This window comes from Triticum urartu, chromosome 1A (assembly GCF_056163025.1).
Source record: "Triticum urartu cultivar PI428250 chromosome 1A, HENAU_Tu73, whole genome shotgun sequence".
NCBI lineage: Eukaryota > Viridiplantae > Streptophyta > Magnoliopsida > Poales > Poaceae > Triticum > Triticum urartu.
Genome location: NC_141873.1, coordinates 241,442,953 through 241,463,240, shown reverse-complemented (window position 1 = coordinate 241,463,240; position 20,288 = coordinate 241,442,953). Strand labels below are relative to the sequence as shown.

The following is a 20,288-nucleotide window of genomic DNA, read 5'->3' as shown; positions in this document are numbered from 1 at the left end:
TCGGGCCGCGGTGGCAGAGTGGGTGATGGCCACAGTGGCCGGCAGTGGGGTGGTAGCCACGACGGCCACCTCCCGCCTTCGGGTCGCGGCGACGGAGCGGGAGATGGCCCTGGCTTTCGATGGTGGTGTGGCGGCAATGGCGGCCAGCAACAGCTGCCGACGGGCAGCGGCGGAGGAGCATGTGGTGGGTGTTCCGCGCACACCCAATAGGGACGCGACGCGCACTACACTACGCCGGGGACTACGCCGCCGCCGCGGTGTAGCCTCCCAGATGGAGCTGTCCTCTGATGATGGTGGAGTGGTTGAGCGACGACGATGGACCGGTGCCATTGGCGATTGTGGGAGAAGCAGACAAGATAAGCTACAGGGAGGGAGGGGAAAATGCGACGCGGGACTCACCGGTCGTGAGGGTTTTTATAGCAGGCCGGTAAGCATTGGGATTTTGGGGGATTTCACCGAGTCCAGCGCGAAGCTTGCGCGGGAACCTGCGGGGTTGCACCGGAACGGGCTCACCAACGATTCATTGGCGCCACCATTTGGCCAAAAGAATGCCCCCCGCGCTGGGCAAGCTTGCGTTGTAAGCCGTCTGCGGCAGCGGGGTGACAAGACGTGCAAGAGGAGGACGAGAGGACATGTACACATACAGTTAATAAAAAAACGTTTGCGATTTAATTACCTACTATACCCCTGCCCTGGTTTATAAGTAGGATTTAACTAATAAAATACGAATGCATGTCGCCAAAGATTATATCGTTGGAGTCGTATTTGAACATAGTTTCCAGCTATACAATTTTTGTAACATGCATTAACGCTTTTTTGGTTAAATTTAAGGTTATATACCAGCAAGCGTTTGCCCGCAACACACACGGCTTATTACATCACAAACAGCTCGGATGGATAAACTGTATGCCAGGTATCGCACATGCAACTCTAATCTGATTCGTGCTTGATGTCTCCGACATCGCTCGCACAGTTCATCTTATTTGCCATGTATCACTGTGTCATCCTCTGCCCGCGTCCCTCGGCAAGCTCTGCTCGCCGTTAGGCGCCGCAGCGCATTGTGCTCGCCATTAGGCGCCGCGGCGCGCACTGTCGCATCTGTTGGCCCGCTCTGCTCGCATCCGTCGGTGCGCTCGGCTTGTGGGCAACTTTTCCTTGCGCGTTCAACTACTATATGCATATATATATGGTTTCTTGCCATTGAGGCGACCGCGGAGCGCTCTGCTCGCGTCACTCCGCGCATGCTCTACCAGCGGTTGGGCGTGCGCACGATCACGTAGGGGGGCCCATATGCATGCGGTTGCACCGCGCGCGTTGCCATGGGATGCAGTTACGTGTGGCACGATGGATTTACGCGCTGCAAATTAGAACTGCCATCAGGGCCTGCCGATATTCCTGGCCGTCCGGCTTCCCCTTTAATTCCCGCGGCCATTATAACCTTAGTCTCTTCAACCTTTTGATCGAGCCCCACAACACAACAAGCACACCCACGACGACACATAGAGAGGGGATGTCCAGCAGTGCTCCAATGGAGTTCGGCGAGCATAGTGTGGAGACCCATGCGAGGGAAACGGATCTCTCGGTGGTGTACACCATCGATCCGGCCGTGGTGGACGACCACATCAACAGCGTTTAGAAGTTGCTCGCTGGAGACAAGTATAAGGTGGTCGGCATCGAGCTCCAGTACACCGCCGGTCGTCCCGGCATAGATCAGAAAGTTGTCGTCGCCCAGTTGTGCATGCGCCATCATGTACTCATCTACCACTACTGCATGGCCACAGATCCTTGCGACCGTTTCAACAGGTTTGTCAACAGCACCGACTACAAGTTCGCCATGGTGGAAACCAAAGACGATGTAAACGCGCTCAGTGTTACAGGCTTGGCCTGCAAGAACCTTGTTGAAATCCGTGACCACTACAGGGTCTGGGGCAGCACGAAGGACTCCCTGGTCGAACTCACCTCGGCCATCATCGACCCCTACTACAAAAAGATGAAGCAGGATGCCCAGAGAACAAGCCCCCTATCCTGGCACGGGGCCTAGATGCGGCAACTGTATGAACCTCACCTCAGGTTTGTGGCCAAGAGCGTGTACACATGCTACGAGATGCACATGCGGATCGTTGACATGAGGAAGTGCCTCGTTACCCAAATCGACGAGCCCGGATCGAGCCACAAGCAGAGCAAGCGTCACAAGAAGTAGATGATGATCATATGGTCGTTTATGCTAGTTAATCATGCATGTAATATATAGTTTACTTTATTGGTGTGTGGAAATGTCATGTGTGTAGTAGCCACCTATGTAATTATGCATGTAATAGTTTACTTTGGTGTGTGCAAATGTGTAACACCCCGTTGTAATGATGCTACAGTAATCCCAGAGATCAAGCTAATCATTTTGCTATAACAGTGCTTAGCCACTTTAATCAATATTCCATTTCAAATTCCAGTTGAATTCAATCTCAAATTGTGTGTGAATTTCAAAAATGCTCAAACATGAAAACTAAAATGTTCATCATGTGTAAAATATTCACCTGGTAATATTGGTGGTGAACCAACATTTTTGCAAAATGCCTATGTGTCCTAAAATAGCTAAAACAGAAAAAGCTTAAAAACAAAAGAAAAAGAAAAAGAAAAAGAAAAGCAGAGGGAAGAGAGAGAAAGCCCCTGGCCTCCCCTTGGGCTTCGGCCCATCCCAACAGGCCGGCCCACCTACCTCCCCGGTCGCTCTCCCCTCCCCATGTTCAACCGACCGAGAGCGCGCGCCCGCGCGTCACCGCCGAACCACCTCGCCATCGACGAGGGGGATGAGGATCCCCTCGACACCTCGGGCTCCCCTTCCACTTGCTCTGCCACCCCATTCGCCCGCCCACTTCCCTTGTCCGCTCCTCCTCTCCTCTCTCCCTTCAGATCCATCACCACCGAGCTCCGTCACCGCCGAGCACCGCGCTCCGCCGCAGCCACCGGCGGCCCCGAGGCCACCGGCCCTGTCCGTCCGCTCCGCCTCCCTCGACTATGCCTCCTCGACGAGCCGCAGGACGCCGGGCGCCCCCGAACGCTACCCCGGCATCGTCTTCCACCTCGGATCACAAAGCTCACCGGCGTCGATCCACAGCACAGCAGCTCCTAAACCTCCCACGGGCCTTTCTTGCGTCGCGCGGTGAGCCCCTCATCCTCTCCCCTCACTCCCCTGGCCTCTTGAGCTCTCGTAGCCGCCGCTCTGCTTGCGCCTGAACACGTTGCCGCCTCCGCTCGCCGCCAGCGTGCTTCCGGTGACCTTTTGGTCATAGGCTCAAGCCCGTTGCACTCCCCACGCCGTGTAGATACTCCCCCGCGTCTCCGTTTGCTCGATAGCGCGCCGTAGCTCCATTTTCATCGAGCGCCCGTAAACGCCGCCGCCTCCGCCGCTCGCCGGCGCCGTTTCTAGCAGCTCCAGCTCCGGCCGGCCTCACCAGCGACGCGGCGGGCTCTCGCCGTTCGAACGCGCCCGCCCGCGCCCGTGTTGGCCCCCTGTGGGCGAATCCTGGCCGTCTCCGGCGTTCGGCCGCCGCGGATGGCCTCACCGGCGTTGCTCACCTGGCACTGGTAGGGCCCGCCTCTGGGTCACTGCCCGTGGGCCCCCTGGCCCTAGTTGACCAGTTGACCAGGTCAACTGTGCTGACTGGGCAGGCCCCAGCCACTGACGTGCGGGCCCCACCTCTTAATCCTCTAATTAGAATGTTTTACTAATTAAAATTAATTAATTGAGCTAAATAGTCACTGACACGTGGGGCCCAGCTACTAATTAACCATGTTTAATTAAAATAACCCAATGTTAGCCCTGTGTCTATGACATGTAGGACCCACTGGTCAGTTTGACCAGTCAGTGGGTCTGTTGACCTGCTGATGTCATGATGACACTCTGCTAACGTCATATTTTCTTTTCTGTTAATTTAATTAATTCTAGAAAATGTTTAAAACTTTGAAAATTCATAGAAATTAAATCGTAATTCCGATGAAAATGTCTTCTATATGAAAGTTGCTCAGAAAAATCTCACGAATCCGAATGCGTGTTCCATTCACCTGTCACATGCCCCTAGCATACTGAACATGGAACCGTCCCCTCTCTTTCATCTGTCTGGAATTCGTCTAACGCCGGGGATTCATCCTCGTATGTTTATCCCCTCCGTCTTCAACGTGTAGTACTACGTTAGGACAACCCTAGCTCTGTCTATTGACTTGTTGTCCTATTATGCACTTGCTTGCTATGTATTTACTATTTCTTCCCCCTCTTCCCTCCGGTAGACCCCGAGACCAATGCCGCCCCTGTGATCGACTACATTGACGACACTTCTTCCTTACAGTAGAGCTTCAGGCAAGCAAACCCCCCTTGAGCATTCCGATATCACCCATTTCTTTCCCTCTCATGCTTGCATTAGTACTGCTAATGCTTTATGTATGATCCTACTCTGATGCATAGCCTGTTTTTGTTACTTGCTTTCATACATTACCTGCTTATCCTAAACTGCTTAGTATAGGTTGGTTAGTGATCCATCAGTGACCCCCACCTTGTCCCAGTTGCCCCGCTTTATGTTCGATGACTCGATCAACGTGATCGACGTCCAGGCCCCGACACCGCACATCACCCCCCTAGTTGTACGGATCTGCAGAGTTACCATCGAGTGCCGAGGGTGGAACCTCTTACATCACTCCTGATGAGATCTCTGTAGTGTAGCTATACGGTCGAGGTCATCGAGGGTGATTTCCTCCTTAACCACTTCCGTTACGGCTCCGTCGTGAAACCCCTCAATTGTGAACCTCGAGGGTGGATCCTCTTACGTTCACCTTGATGATAACATTGAGTGGAATTCACCTGGGGTGATTCCTCGGGTTTTCCCCTTGGTGTTAGACACACAATTACTATGGTTACTATGACTTTATACTAAACCATGTTACTAAGGACAGGTCGGCCCTGAGGGGTACCCGCGCGAGCTTAATAGCGAGTGATGTGGAGTCGGGTTGACCTGGAAGGTGCCCGCGAGATACTGACGAGGCGTGGTAGGGCATTCTTACCCCTTGCCGCAAGTCCTCGAGACGGGGCGACGGGGTCACATCTTTCGTGAGTCTCTGCTTGTTACCGCGCGTTCCTAACCCACTACGATTTGGATATTTGATCCGAGGGGCCTCTGGCCTGATAGCACTAACCATCATGTGGGCATAGTCTGGGCGTTCTGTGTCGTATACATCAGCCGAAGCTTAATAGACGTCAGCGACTGAGCGGCGCGCGCCGGGTTGGACTGCGTAAGCACCTGCCTTTTGAAGGAGGTAGCTAGGTCTGCTCACCGGTCGCCCACGCAACGTGCAGGAGTTTCTGGGGCGATGGCCCATGACCCCTGGGGCATAGGTTTAGTCCGGCGTGCTGACCTCTCTATTAAGCCTAGGTCGGGTTATGGTGTATTGTTTGGCCGAGGCCGGGCATGACCCAGGAAAGTGTGTCCGGCCAGAGTTAATCGAGCATGATGGGTAAGTTGGTGCACCCATGCAGGGAAGAAAACATTTATCAATAGCCTGTCCTACGGTAACAGACACTTGGAGTTGTATCCCGATCAATACAACTAGAACTGGATACTTGTGATGAGAAATGAATTGTGTATAAGAAATGGATAGTATGGCTCTGGGATTGCTTTCTCGCAGGGAGTCGAGAAAGGATCTCTGGCCGAGGTTGATAACACTATTACTACTTTACATTATGTCGATCTGTACTCTTCTATATGCTGCAAGATGCTTGAAGATGCTTGAAGATGCTAGTCTTTGATAGGCTAGGCTTTCCCCTTCTTTTCTGGCATTCTGCAGTTTAGTCCACAGATACAACCCATTCCTTTGATACAGATGCATACTTAGTTTAGATCTGATGTAAGTCTTGCGAGTACTTTGGATGAGTACTCACGGTTGCTTTGCTACCTCTTTTTCCCCCATACCCGATTGTTGCGACCAGTTGACGGATTCCAGGAGCTAGACAACACCACTGATGACTACTGCTACCCCAAGGGTGCCTACTACTACGTGACGGCCGCTGACGATCTGGAGTAGTTAGGAGGCTCCCAGGCAAGAAGTCTTGCCTTTTCAACCGATGTTGCTTTTGTGCTAGCCTTCTTAAGGCAAACTTGTTTAACTTATGTCTGTACTCATATATTGTTGCTTCTGCTGACTCTTGTGTTTTTTGAGCTTATGTATTCGAGCCCTCGAGGCCCCTGGCTTGTAATATAAAGCTTGTATTATTTTAAATTTGTGTCTAGAGTTGTGTTGTGATATCTTCTCGTGAGTCTTTGATCTTGATCATACACATTTGCGTGTATGATTAGTGTACGATTGGATCGGGGGCGTCACAAGTTGGTATCAGAGCCGACTTCCTGTAGGTAGCCCCCTTTCCAACTCCTTGGCCGAAGTTGAGTCTAGTCACTACAAAAACTTTTACTAACATGGTTGTGTGTCTTACGGGCCCACGTTGTCATATGGGTGGTATTAGGATCTTTTATCCTCATCTATACTCTGGGACTCTGATCTCTCTTCTATTCGGGTTTAAATGGTTTTACTAACTCTAACATTAGGATCCCGTGACCACATTCACCCCAAAGCTGGATAAGCCATAGTTTTTCCTTAGAATAGTATTCTGAATAGTACACACACGGTCATGTTGACTACGCAGTGGTATCCATCGTACCTCTTTCATTATGCATGTTACCTCATGAATGATCCTTGTCTTTGCAAATGCTCAATGATGAACTACCCCCTGTTACATGTTAGCAGGATGGTTAGACCCGCTGGTCGTTGTCGTGGTGCCAACGATCCACCACCGCCCGAATTCTTTGCTGGAATGATGCAACAATTTGAGCTAAACCGCCAGTTCATGGAAGGAATGATGGCTCAGTTTCCTCGTTCGAACATTAATCAACAACCAACCCTAGTAACTCTGCAGGACTTCTTGCGCCTCAACCCAACTATCTACCGCAGCTCAACTCAACCCCTTGATGCTGAGGACTGGCTCCACGACATCACATATGAAATGGAGTCTGCAAGTGTGGCCCCTGCTAACTATGTCACCTTTGCATATTTCTTTCTGAAGGGTCCCGCTGCTCAATGGTGGGACAACCACAGGCGTACCCTACCTACTGGAACGGTCATCACTTGGCCGGATTTCCAAGCTATTTTCCGTGCCCGCTTCATTCCTCAAGGAGTCATGGATAGGAAGAAGCGAGATTTCCGCAACCTCACCCAAGGCAACAATACTATAGATGCTTATCAACGGGAATTTCTGGACTTGTCTCGTTATGCTGAAGAAGACATTGCAACTGATGCTCGTAGGCAAGAAAAGTTCCGTGAAGGACTTCACCCTGATATTACGCTAGCACTGCTCGCTCATGACTTTGCCGACTTCGCCACCTTGGTGAACAAGGCTAATCAGGTTGAGACTGGTCTTCAGGAACACTAGGGATCCCTTAGGCGCCACCATGACGCTGGCCTATCTTCGGACCCGTCAGCGCAGAAGCGTCGGATATGGATTCCCCACAGCATTTATCATCCAGCTGCACCTGCACCAAGACAGTCTTATGCTGCACCTCGTCTTCCCCCTCCACCGCAGAGGCAGCCCCTTCAGCCTGTACCACCCCAAGATTCTGCTCCCAATCCCAATGATGGTATGTGCTTCAAGTGTGGCCTTCCGGGTCACCGCTCCAGTAACTGTCCTGAGAATCAGAATCAACTGGCTCTTCCTGCTGCTGGTCGTGGTAACGATCAACCCCGCAACAACAATGCCCGACCTTATGGTCGTGGGCAGGCTAACAACATTGATCTGAATGAAGCTCAAGACCAGCCTACTACTGTGATGGGTACTCTCCTTGTTAATTCAGTACCAGCATCTGCTTTATTTGATTCAGGAGCATCGCATTCATTCATGTCAGAAAAATTTTGCATATGCACACGACATGCGATGCGAGCCCATGAACACTCCGATAGTGGTACACACCCCTGCGGGTCAGTGTCGAACTACCATGATTGGTCGCGACGTCCCCGTTGAAATTGAAGGGTTGGAATTTCATGTTTCTCCCATTATTCTGGAGTCTTCTAACATTGACCTCTTTCTGGGAATGGAATGGTTGAAAGCACATACTGCCTCTATCGTTTGTGCCACCAAAGTCGTTCATCTCCTACATCCTTCCGATGAGATAGTAAGCTACCATGCTCAGATTTTTCAAAACGCTGAAGCATGACTTTATGCTTTGAATGTGTAGAACGCGGCACCTCTTGAGGGAATTGAAAATATTCCAGTTGTTCGCGACTTCCTAGATGTCTTTCCAGAAGAACTTCCAGGAATACCCCCTGCCCGGGCTGTCGAGTTCATCATCGATTTGAAACCAGGCACCGTTCTTATCGCCAAACGACCCTACAAGATGCCACCTCATGAACTCCTTGAACTTAAGGAGGAAATCGACAAATCTCTTCGCAGTGGTTTCATTCGTCCAAGTTCCTCTGCTTGGGGAGCACCTTCTCTCTTTGTGAAGAAGAAGGATGGAACGAACCGTTTGGTCCAAGACTATCGTCCTATCAACCAAGCTACAATTCAGAACAAATATCCCCTTCCTCGGATCAATGATCTGTATGATCAACTTGCTGGTTCATCAATATTCTCTAAACTCGACTTTAGGTTGGGTTACCACCAGATCCGTGTTCGTGCAGAGGATATTCCAAAGACCGCATTCATCACTCGTTATGGTTCTTACGAGTACACCGTCATGTCTTTTGGCTTGACCAATGCTCCAGCCACTTTCTCTCGTCTGGTGAACTACATATTCATGGATTACCTCGACAAGTTCGTCGTAGTCTATCTGGATGATATCCTAGTATATTCGAAGAACAAAGGAGAACATGCTGAACATCTTCGACTTGTTCCAGAGAAGCTTCGAGAACATCAACTTTATGCCAAGTATTCCAAGTGCGAATTCTGGCTTCCTGAAGTAACCTACCTTGGGCATGTCATCTCCAAGGATGGTATTGTCGTCAACCCAGAGCGAGTGCAGGCTATTCTTGACTAGACCTCTCCGAAGACTGTCAAGCAAGTCAGAAGCTTTCTCGGTCTAGCCAGCTATTGCCGCCGCTTTGTCGAGAACTTCTCCAAGATCGCCAAGCCACTGGCCAATTTGCTTCACAAGGGTGTTAAGTTCGATTGGATAGACAAATGTCAGGAAAGTTTCCAGGCACTCAAAGACAAGCTGACATCTACCCCAGTGCTTGCTCCCCCTGATTCTCACAAGGACTTCGTCATCTATTGCGACGCTTCACGTCAAGGATTAGGTCATGTCCTAATGCAAGAGCGCAGAGTGATTGCTTATGCCTCTCGTCAAGTGCGTCCTCATGAAGAGAACTACCCAGTTCATGACCTTGAGCTTGCTGCGGTTATCTATGAATTGAAGCTATGGCGACAGTACCTTCTCGGTAATCGTTGTGAGATTTTCACCGATCATCAGAGTCTGAAGTACCTGTTTACTCAGCCAGATCTGAACCTCCATCAGCAGCGATGGATGGAAGCTATTGCTGACTACAACTATGGCATATCCTATACCCTTGGTAAGGCTAATGTAATGGTCGATGCCCTAAGCCGTAAGTCTTATTGCAATAACCACATGGTCTACAAAGCTCAACCCCGCCTTTATGAAGAGCTATGCAAGCTGAACCTTCTACTAGTTCCACAGGGTTCTCTAAATAACCTTGTCTTGGAACCAACTCTTCTAAAAGCAATTAAGTCTGCTCAAGCCAAAGATGCTCATGTTGATCTGATGAAAAAGGATCTTGCCTTAGAGAAATCAAGAGATTTTTCACTTGGTGAAGATGGAAACTTATACTTCAGAGATCGCATTGTGGTACCCCGATTCGAGCTTATGACAGAGAAGGTGATGAAAGAAGCGCATGACACCCCTCTCTCTATTCATCCGGGAAGTACCAAGATGTACTTAGACATTTGTCAGAAATACTGGTGGTCCAAGATGAAGCAAGATATTGCTCGATATATCAAAGAATGTGACGTTTGTCGTCGCGTCAAAGCAGAATATCAGAAACCGGTTGGACTTCTGCAACCTCTCCCTATTCCTGAATGGAAATGGGATAAGATTCAGATGGACTTCGTCACTGGCCTTCCCAAGTCTCAGAAAGGTAACGATGCTATCTTTGTCGTCATTGGCCAATTCTCGAAGGTTGCTCACTTTCTGCCAGTCAAGGAGACTATCACTGCTAGTCAATTAGCAAACTTGTATATATCCTGAATTGTGTCACTCCACGGCATTCTGAAGGAGATCAGTTCAGACTGTGGCAGTATATTCACTTCGAAGTTCTGGGATAGTTTCCAAGAGGCAATGGGAACTCATATTACCTGGAGCACTGCTTATCATCCCCAATCCCAAGGCCAAGTCGAGCGAGTCAATCAAATTCTTGAAGACATGCTTCGAGCTTGTGTTATTTCTTTTGGTAAGAAGTGGGAAGAATCTCTCCCTTATGCGGAGTTCTCTTATAACAACAGCTATCAAGCCAGCTTGAAGATGGCACCCTTTGAAGTGCTTTATGGACGTAAGTGCCGAACCCCTCTGAATTGGTCAGAAACTGGGGAACGGACGCTCATTGGTCCAGACATTATTCAACAAGATGAAGACCAGGTTCGCATTTTCCGGGATAATCTCAAGGCGGACCAGTCCTGCCAGAAGAGCAACTATGACCGGAAACACTGGGGTTCAACTTATCAACCTGGTGAACAAGCTTATCTATGTGTCACTCCTTTGAGAGGCACTCATCGGTTCGGAGTCAAGGGCAAGCTAGCTCCGTGCTACATTGGTCCTTTCTGTATTCTCTGCCGTCGTGGGCTGGTGGCTTATCAATTGGAGTTGCCACCTCAGTTCTCTCACGTCCATGATGTCTTCCACGTGTCGCAACTTCGTCGATGCTTCAAGGATCCGGAACGTGAAGTGGATCCGGAACTGATTGAAGTACAAGATGATCTCACATACAAGGAGCATCCGATCTGCATTCTTGAAGAAGCTGAACGCCGAACACGCCAGAAGGTTACCAAGTTCCTCAAAGTGCAATGGTCAAATCATTCTAAAGATGAAGCCACTTGGGAACGCGAGGATAACCTCCGTGTTGAATACCCCGATCTGTTCCCTTCTACCTCTTAATTCTCGGGATGAGAATTTCTTTTAGAGGAAGAGAGTTGTAACACCCCGGTGTAATGATGCTACAGTAATCCCAGAGATCAAGCTAATCATTTTGCTATAACAGTGCTTAGCCACTTTAATCAATATTCCATTTCAAATTCCAGTTGAATTCAATCTCAAATTGTGTGTGAATTTCAAAAATGCTCAAACATAAAAACTAGAATGTTCATCACGTGTAAAATATTCTCCTGGTAATATTGGTGGTGAACCAACATTTTTGCAAAATGCCTATGTGTCCTAAAATAGCTAAAACAGAAAAAGCTTAAAAAACAAAAGAAAAAGAAAAAGGAAAGCAGAGGGAAGAGAGAGAAAGCCCCTGGCCTCCCCTTGGGCTTCGGCTCATCCCAACAGGCCGGCCCACCAACCTCCCCGGTCGCTCTCCCATCCCCCTGTTCAACCGACCGAGAGCGCGCGCCCGCGCGTCACCGCCGAACCACCTCGCCGTCGACGAGGGGGATGAGGATCCCCTCGATGCCTTGGGCTCCCCTTCCACTTTCTCTGCCACCCCACTCGCCCGCTCACTTCCCTCGTCCGCTCCTCCTCTCCTCTCTCCCTTCAGATCCATCACCACCGAGCTCCGTCGCCGCCGAGCACCACGCTCCACCGCGGCCACCGGCGGCCCCGAGGCCCCCGGCCCTGTCCGTCCGCTCCGCCTCCCTCGACTACGCCTCCCCGACGAGCCGCAGGACGCCGGGCGCCCCCGAATGCTGCCCCGGCCTCGTCTTCCATTTTGGATCACAGGAGCTTGCTGGCGTCGATCCACGGAACGGCAACTCCTAAACCTCCCACGGGCCTTTCTTGCGCCGCGCGGTGAGCCCCTCATCCTCTCCCCTCACTCCCCTGGCCTCTTGAGCTCTTGTAGCCACCGCTCTACTTGCGCCTGAACACATCGCCGCCTCCGCTCGTCGCCGGCGTGCTTCCGGTGACCTTTTGGTCACGGGCTCAAGCCCGTTGCACTCCCCACGCCGCGTAGATACTCCCCCGCCTCTTTGTTTGCTCGATAGCGCGTCATAGCTCCATTTTCATCGAGCGCCCATGGACGTCGCCGCCTCCGCCGCTTGCCAGCGCCGTTTCCGGGAGCTCCAGCTCCGGCCGGCCTCACCACGCGACGCGGCGGGCTCTCGCTGTTCGAACGCGCCCGCCCGCGCCCGTGTTGGCCCCCTGTGGGCGAATCCCGGCCGTCTCCGACATTTAGCCACCGCAGATGGCCTCACCGACATTGCTCCGGCGCGGGCGCTGACCTGGCACCGGCAGGGCCCGCCTCTGGGTCACTGCCCGTGGGCCCCCTGGCCCCAGTTGACCAGTTGACCTGGTCAACTGTGCTGACTGGGCAGGCCCCAGCCACTGACGTGCGGGACCCACCACTTAATCCTCTAATTAGAATGTTTTAATAATTAAAACTAATTAATTTAGCTAAATAGTCACTGACACGTGGGGCCCAGCTGCTAATTAACCACATTTAATTAAAATAACCCACTGTTAGCCCTCTGTCTATGACATGTAGGACCCACTGGTCAGTTTGACCAGTCAGTGGGTCTGTTGACCTGCTGATGTCATGATGACACTCTGCTAACGTCATATTTTCTTTTCTGTTAATTTAATTAATTCCAGAAAATGTTTAAAACTTTGAAAATTCGTAGAAATTAAACCGTAATTCCGATGAAAATGTTTTCTATATGAAAGTTGCTCAGAAAAATCCCACGAATCCGAATGCATGGTCCATTCACCTGTCACATGCCCCTAGCATGCTGAACATGGAACCGTTCCCTCTCTTTCATCTGTCTAGAATTCGTCTAACGCCGGGGATTCATCCTCGGATGTTTATCCCCTCCGTCTACAACGTGTAGTACTATGTTAGGACAACCCTAGCTCTGCCTATCGACTTGTTGTCCTGTTATGCACTTGCTTGCTATGTATTTACTATTTCTTCCCCCTCTTCCCTCTGGTAGACCCCGAGACCGATGCCGCCCCTGTGATCGACTACGTCGACGACACTTCTTCCTTACAGCAGAGCTTCCAGGCAAGCAAACCCCCCTTGAGCATTCCGATATTGCCCATTTCTTTCCCTCTCATGCTTGCATTAGAACTGCTACTGCTTTATGTATGATCCTACTCTGATGCATAGCCTGTTTTTGTTACCTGCTTTCATACCTTACCTGCTTATCCTAAACTACTTAGTATAGGTTGGTTAGTGATCCATCAGTGAACCCCACCTTGTCCCAGTTGCCCTGCTTTATGTTCGATGACTCGATCAACGTGATTGACGTCTAGGCCCCGACACCGCACATCACCCCCCTAGTTGTACGGCTCTGCAGAGTTACCATCGAGTGCCGAGGGTGGAACCTCTAACATCACTCCTGATGAGATCTCTGTAGTGTAGCTATACATTCGAGGTCATCAAGGGTGATTTCCTCCTTAACCACTTCTGTTACGGCTCCGTCATGCAACCCCTCAAGTGTGAACCTCGAGGGTGGATCCTTTTACGTTTACCTTGATGATAACATTGAGTGGAATTCACCGGGGGTGATTCCTCGGGTTTTCCCCTTGGTGTTAGACAGACAGTTACTATGGTTACTATGACTTTATACTAAACCATGTTACTAAAGACGGGTCGTCCCTGAGGGGTACCCGCGCGAGCTTCATAGCGAGTGATGTGGAGTCGGGTTGACCTGGAAGGTGCCCGCGAGATACTTACGAGGCGTGGCCGGGCATTCTTAGCCCTTGCCGCAAGTCCTCGAGACGGGGTGATTGGGTCACATCTTTCGTGAGTCTCTGCTTGTTACCGCGCGTTCATAACCCACTACGATTTGGATATTTGATCCGAGGGGCCTCTGGCCTGATGGCACTAACCATCACGTGGGCATAGTATGGGTGTTCTGCGTCGTATACATCAGCCGAAGCTTAATAGACGTCAGTGACTGAGCGGCGTGCACCGGGTTGGACTGTGTAAGCACCTGCCTTTTTGAAGGAGGTAATTAGGTCTTCTCACCGGTCGCCCATGCAACGTGCAGGAGTTCCCGGGGCGATGGACCATGACCCCTGGGGCATAGGTTTAGTCCGGCGTGCTGATCTCTCTATTAAGCCTAGGTCAGGTTGCAGCGTATTGTTTGGCCGAGGCTGGGCATGACCCAGGAAAGTGTGTCCGGCCAGAGTTAATCGAGCATGATGGGTAAGTTGGTGCACCCCTGCAGGGAAGAAAACATCTATCGATAGCCTGTCCTACGGTAACGGACACTTGGAGTTGTATCCCGATCGATACAACTAGAACTGGATACTTGTGATGAGAAATGAATTGTGTATAAGAAATGGATAGTATGGCTCTGGGATTGCTTCCTCGCAGGGAGTCGAGAAAGGATCTCTGGGCGAGGTTGATAACACTATTACTACTTTACATTATGTTGATCTGTACTCTTCTATATGCTGCAAGATGCTTGAAGATGCTAGTCTTCGATAGGCTAGGCTTTCCCCTTCTTTTCTGGCATTCTGCAGTTTAGTCCACAGATACAACCCATTCCTTTGATACAGATGCATACTTAGTTTAGATCTGATGTAAGTCTTGCGAGTACTTTGGATGAGTACTCACGGTTGCTTTGCTACCTCTTTTTCCCCCATACCCGATTGTTGCGACCAGTTGACGGATCCCAGGAGCCATACGACACCACTGATGGCTACTGCTACCCCGAGGGTGCCTACTACTACGTGACGGCCGCTGATGATCTGGAGTAGTTAGGAGGCTCCCAGGCAGGAGGCCTTGCCTTTTCGATCGGTGTTGCTTTTGTGCTAGCCTTCTCAAGGCAAACTTGTTTAACTTATGTTCGTACTCAGATATTGTTGCTTCCGCTGACTCTTGTGTTTCTCGAGCTTATGTATTCGAGCCCTCGAGGCCTCTGGCTTGTAATATAAAGCTTGTATTGTTTTAAATTTGTGTCTAGAGTTGTGTTGTGATATCTTCCCGTGAGTCCTTGATCTTGATCGTACACATTTGCGTGTATGATTAGTGTACGGTTGAATCGGGGGCGTCACAAAATGCCATGGTTGTAGTAGTGATAGAGGCAAAGGTGTCCCATCTTTTGATGAGATGGTGGCTATCATTTTGGAGGAAGTCGACTTTGACGATCCGACTACGAACGTGCGAGGATGTCGCGCCTTAGCAATCGCTAAACTAACTCCAAGAGGTTATTGACCACGCCGAAGCACGATCAACCAGACCATGAAGGACTGTTTCCTGCAGGCAAACGAAGAACAAGCAAGAAACTAAGATTGCAATCTGGATATTGTGAATATAAGAGGAAAGCTTTATTGATCAATGTGGGGTTCTGTGACGCCTTTGTCTGGTCGTTGAACACAAACGAAGTACGTGAAGTTGCAGCTATGGCAAACTTTAATCTAAACAAAACCCCAAAGTCTAAACGACGCCCTAAGGGCTGTATATATGGAGGAAGAGGGGGGAATTTCATGGCCCTTGGAGGAGGGGTCCGAAACCAACCCTAACTCTTGTTTTCCCACACATACAGACTCTAAAAACAGCCTATACTTAAGTATTTCGAAATTACATGGGCCTGGCCCAATAATAAGGTGACGCAGCATCTAGAATAGCCTCTGGACGAAATTTATGAAGTGGTATCTTGTATATTTCGTCCAAGGCTTCATGCCCTCCTTATGGTGGCTTCAAAGTCCTAAAATCATCACTTGCAACTCTGTTCTTGTTCCCCTTGCGCATGCCATCATCTCGATGCTTGGTCTTGCTCCAGTGTTCATCCCTCTTATCCATGCCAGACCCTTCATTTTTAAGCAAAACAAATGTATCTAATTTAGGCAGCCTCGTATTCTCATGAACATTAGAATCATTACCAAGAAACGGAAGTACCTGATAATTTAATTGGTGTGCGCGAGCTCTAGTAATTGGTCTAGTATATGTAACAGTAGGGGTTGTGGGTGTAACAATGATATTGATGTCCTCATCAAGTAGCCACCTATGTAAGTAGATGTTTAATTTGGTTATGCAAGCATGTCCTTATAAGTGTGTGTGTGTGTGTGTTGTTTTGTATGCAATCCTATCGCACAACACACACGTCTTATTAACAGCAACCGTTTGTGTTATTATCGGTATTCACACACATTTCTAATTACAGACCTGTTTGCCGCGTATCACACACATCTTGTTCATTTGAACCGTTTCTGTTCTCATGTCTCAACGCAAATAGTTCATCTGAGTGAACTGCATGTCGTATATCGCACACACCTTTGATCTGGCTAACCATTTCCATTGTGTTGCCTAATCACAAATAGTTCATCCGAGTGAACCATATGTTGTTCATCGCACACACCTTCATCTGGCTGTCCGTTTCTTTTGTTCCTCCTCATCGCAAACAGTTAATTGATCTGAACCGTATGCCCTGCATCACACACGCAACTAAAATCTGAACCGTGTTTGATGCATCCTCCATCGCAAACGTTTTGCACCTTTTTTGACGGGTTTTTTACACCATCGTTTGCGATTATGGCATCGCACACAGTTTCGTCGAAGGGTCTCTGGTCGTAGTTTTCGCATTATATATAACAGTGGGTGAAATGAACCTGGTGAAGTGAAGCCAACATGTGATGCACATCAAAAGTACTACTAATCAAACTAGATCAAGTTTGGATTAGAGTAGTGCTTTCGACATGCACCACATGTTGCCTCCACTTGAATCTACTCCACGTTCATTTCACTCACTGTTATATATAATAAGTAATCATGGTCATAAAATCATATGACGAAAGTACTGTATATAAAACCACACAATGAAAATAAGCTGTATTTTTAAAAATATAGGAAAATTTAGCAGCAGCGCCTTTTAGAACAAGCGCTACTGCTACTTACAAGTAGCAGTAGCGCTCCCTTTCCAGCGCTACTGCTACTAGTTAGCTGTAGCGCCTTAGTGGTAGCGCTGGATCCAGCGCTACTGCTATGCATATTTCAAGCGCTACTACTAGGGTTTTCCCTAGTAGTGATGAGCTACCGCAAGTGCACGTACCCCGTCGTTTTCGCATTTGAAGAACACCCATCCGGGGTGCTTCGGCATGCCCGAAGTTAGCCGCAGCATGTCCGTGTGCAGTCGTCGCACTGTATGAGCGGCATCGGCGAGCCACAGAGCCGCTGCGCGAGCGCCGAGCCCGGTGGGCGGCCGGACGAATCCATGCCCGCAAACCGTCAGCGACGGCGGGAGGACGAACCCGTACCTGCATGCGGCGATGCGCCCTTGCCCGGGCTGCGGGAGATGCTCCCCGACCATTCCATCGCTTGGCGCAGTGCCCGGCGGCCGGAAAAGCCAAATCCGACAGCCTGCGATGAAGGGCCACAGATCCGCAAATTCGACGGCCCGCCGACACAGGGAGGGAGAGGGGAGGCCTCGTGCGTGTGGCAGCCTTCCGGCGTGCTCCCGCCGACTACTGTCGCCGGAATCTTGGGCGGCGGCTAGGCGAGGGGAAGAGGGGAGGTGGTTGGTGGGGAAAGCGCGGGCTGAAATGTCACTCCACCAACCGCTTCCGCTTATATGCAGGGCACCGCAGCAGCGAGGGGAAAATCCGCGTATTCGCAGGTTGGGCCCGAGATTTCGCCGCGCCCCTCAAAAAAATTTGCAGACCGGGACGGGATGCAGGGTCTGATCGGGTAGGTTTTCCTGCCCCGACCCGCATTTTGGCGGTTATTTTGCGGGTTGGGGCGAGATGCGAGGTTTGCTAAAGATGCTCTAACTTGATCCTGGTAGTTGTAAAGTGCTTCAATATGGTCCCGGTACAATAAAATACGTGCTTAATATGGTCATCGCTATGCGAGCTAGCCACCAGGCCAAGTCCGTGAGTTTGTTTAATATGGGATGCATTGTCTACTAGATGCATATCGTTGTCTTTAAAAAAATCGTAAATTTATAAAATGTTCATCAATTTTTTCAAAAAAGCATTCATCGATTCAAAGAATGTTCATGATTGAAAAAATAAAAGTTCATGTCTACAAAAAATGTCCATGAATTTTTTAAAAAATATTCAAAACAATGTTTGGGAATTAAAAAAAGATTTCCGATTTTTTTAAATGTTCACTGATTCAACAAGATATTCATGAATTTAAAAAATGTTTGTCACAAACAATAAATGTTCTTGAATTTCAAAAGTTATTTCCGAAGAAATATTCACCTATGCAAAAGAAACTTGTTGACGAGTTCCAAAAAACATGTATGCAACTTGAAAAAATGTTCTTGAATTCAAAAAGATTCACGAATTTGTAAAAAAAGCTCATGAATTTAGAAAATGTTCGCAACTTGAAAATTATGGTGAACTTTTTTTCAATTAGGTGAACAAATTTTAAATTCGAAACATATTTACCAATTTGACTATGTATACTTAAATAGACTATGTATACCTAAATTGATTTCTTTTCTAAAAACCTAAATAGATTTCTTATAGAAAATACTACATATATAAGAAGTGCATCTCCACACATATAGCACACACATGCTTGGACGAATACACTGTGCATAGTTTGCATAGTTTGATAAAATTCCCAACAACATTCAGAAAATGTTTATTCCCATTCTAAAAATAAGTGTAACATTAAAAGGAAATACTCACATATTTCGAAATAATGTATGTGAAATTTTCCAAAATGTTTGTACAATGTAAAGAAAAAAGTTTGCGTAGTTTACAAATAATGTGTGTGAAAATTTCAAATGTTTATACAATGTAAAAGAAAAGTTTGTGTAGTTTGATAAAATTCCCAATAACAATGGGCCAATAAAGTTTTTTGGAACTCGTCAACAAGTTTGTTTAGATAGGCGAACATTTCTTGAAATTGGGGAACAACTTTTGAAATTCAGAAACATTTTTTGTTTGTAACAAGATAGCAGATTTGGCGTGGTGGCTAGCTCGCCCAGCCATGGGGCATAGCTTGTCGGTCTCAAATCCCCCCGGCGTTTTTTCAACCTCAGTGACCATATTGAGCACATACTTCTTATGTGTGCTTCATGAATTTGACGTTGTGCTGGTGAAGCACTTGTAAATTGCTTGCGTAGAAGCTGTTTTGATGTCCTGTACATGGAATTCTCCAAAGCGCCTGTGATGTATTCACATTACAGTGCTGGGGCCAGAGTAAGTAAACTGATAACGTTTCAAGCAGGATGCAAACGAAACAATGAATGTGCCGTTACACTTCTGGTTCCAGTGTCACCTATTTCCCTTTGCGTTTGTCAACCAAACACCTCCAAATAGTTTCCCTACACATTACATCTCAAGCATCACATCGCAAGGAAGGTCCACCAAAACACGGCATTATAAAAAAGGAAAACACACTCCGTCTTCCCCGCACGCCAAAGCAAATAACATTTTTTTTTATGAAAAATTCCAACACCAGCTACGTGTGCGTCCAACTCTTCTAATAGAGATTAAAATTGGCAAGACACTACAAAATTATCGAGGTTATGCAATTTATTTGGTTCAAAGAAAAACAAGCAACCACAATCACATGTCTCGGGCATCTATAATTCATCAATGTACGAGCCTACAAGCACAGAATAAAGAAGAAATTCCTATATTACACAAAATACATGAATGAATTCCATCAGTTGTTCCAATGCAGTCGCGCCACTCACGGGTCTGCTGATATTCTAGAAGACGAGTTCTATACTCCGGCAAAAGGCATAACTTCATACATTAAACAACCGGCTTGAAGAAATATACAAAACGGATGTATGGTAATGATGCATCATGAGCACGCACATAGGGAAACATGCAGAGCTGAACTGACCATACCTAGCACTATGCTTGTTGGTACCAGTCCATCTGAATTAGGTGGCCCTGATTCAGAGTGCTCCGTCTTACGGCCATCACTACCTGAACTACGGTCCCCATCATCTCTGGGATGGTCATCAAAACTGTTTCCATCTTCGTGGTCATTTGAGCTCCCGGAGCTACCATCCCGTGTGAAACCCTGGACTAGATCTGGTCTTGGTTCTACTCCAACTCGCCTTAAGTGTAGCTGCCAGTGTTTTGCAATTTGTTCTTCAAAGTTCCACATTAACAAACAAA

At 48.5% G+C, this 20,288-nt stretch overlaps 2 protein-coding genes across 5 annotated transcripts in view; one reads left to right on the top strand and one right to left on the bottom strand.

Annotated features, from left to right (window-relative positions):
• The first annotated feature begins 6,784 nt into the window (after window positions 1-6,784).
• LOC147990706 (uncharacterized) lies at window positions 6,785-7,465 on the top strand. Its single transcript, XM_087538359.1, has one exon. The coding sequence runs from the start codon at window positions 6,785-6,787 to the stop codon at window positions 7,463-7,465; it is 681 nt and encodes a 226-aa protein (XP_087394485.1).
• Window positions 7,466-19,775: 12,310 nt separating this feature from the next.
• The window catches only part of LOC125555452 (alpha/beta-Hydrolases superfamily protein), a 47,049-nt gene continuing 46,536 nt past the window's right edge, over window positions 19,776-20,288 (bottom strand). For all 4 annotated transcript variants that reach the window (XM_048718407.2, XM_048718412.2, XM_048718416.2 and 1 more), the window contains one exon: window positions 19,776-20,238. In XM_048718407.2, coding sequence (XP_048574364.1) covers window positions 19,966-20,238 — 273 coding nt within the window. In that variant the 3' untranslated portion in view covers window positions 19,776-19,965. The remainder of the gene's footprint in view (window positions 20,239-20,288) is intronic.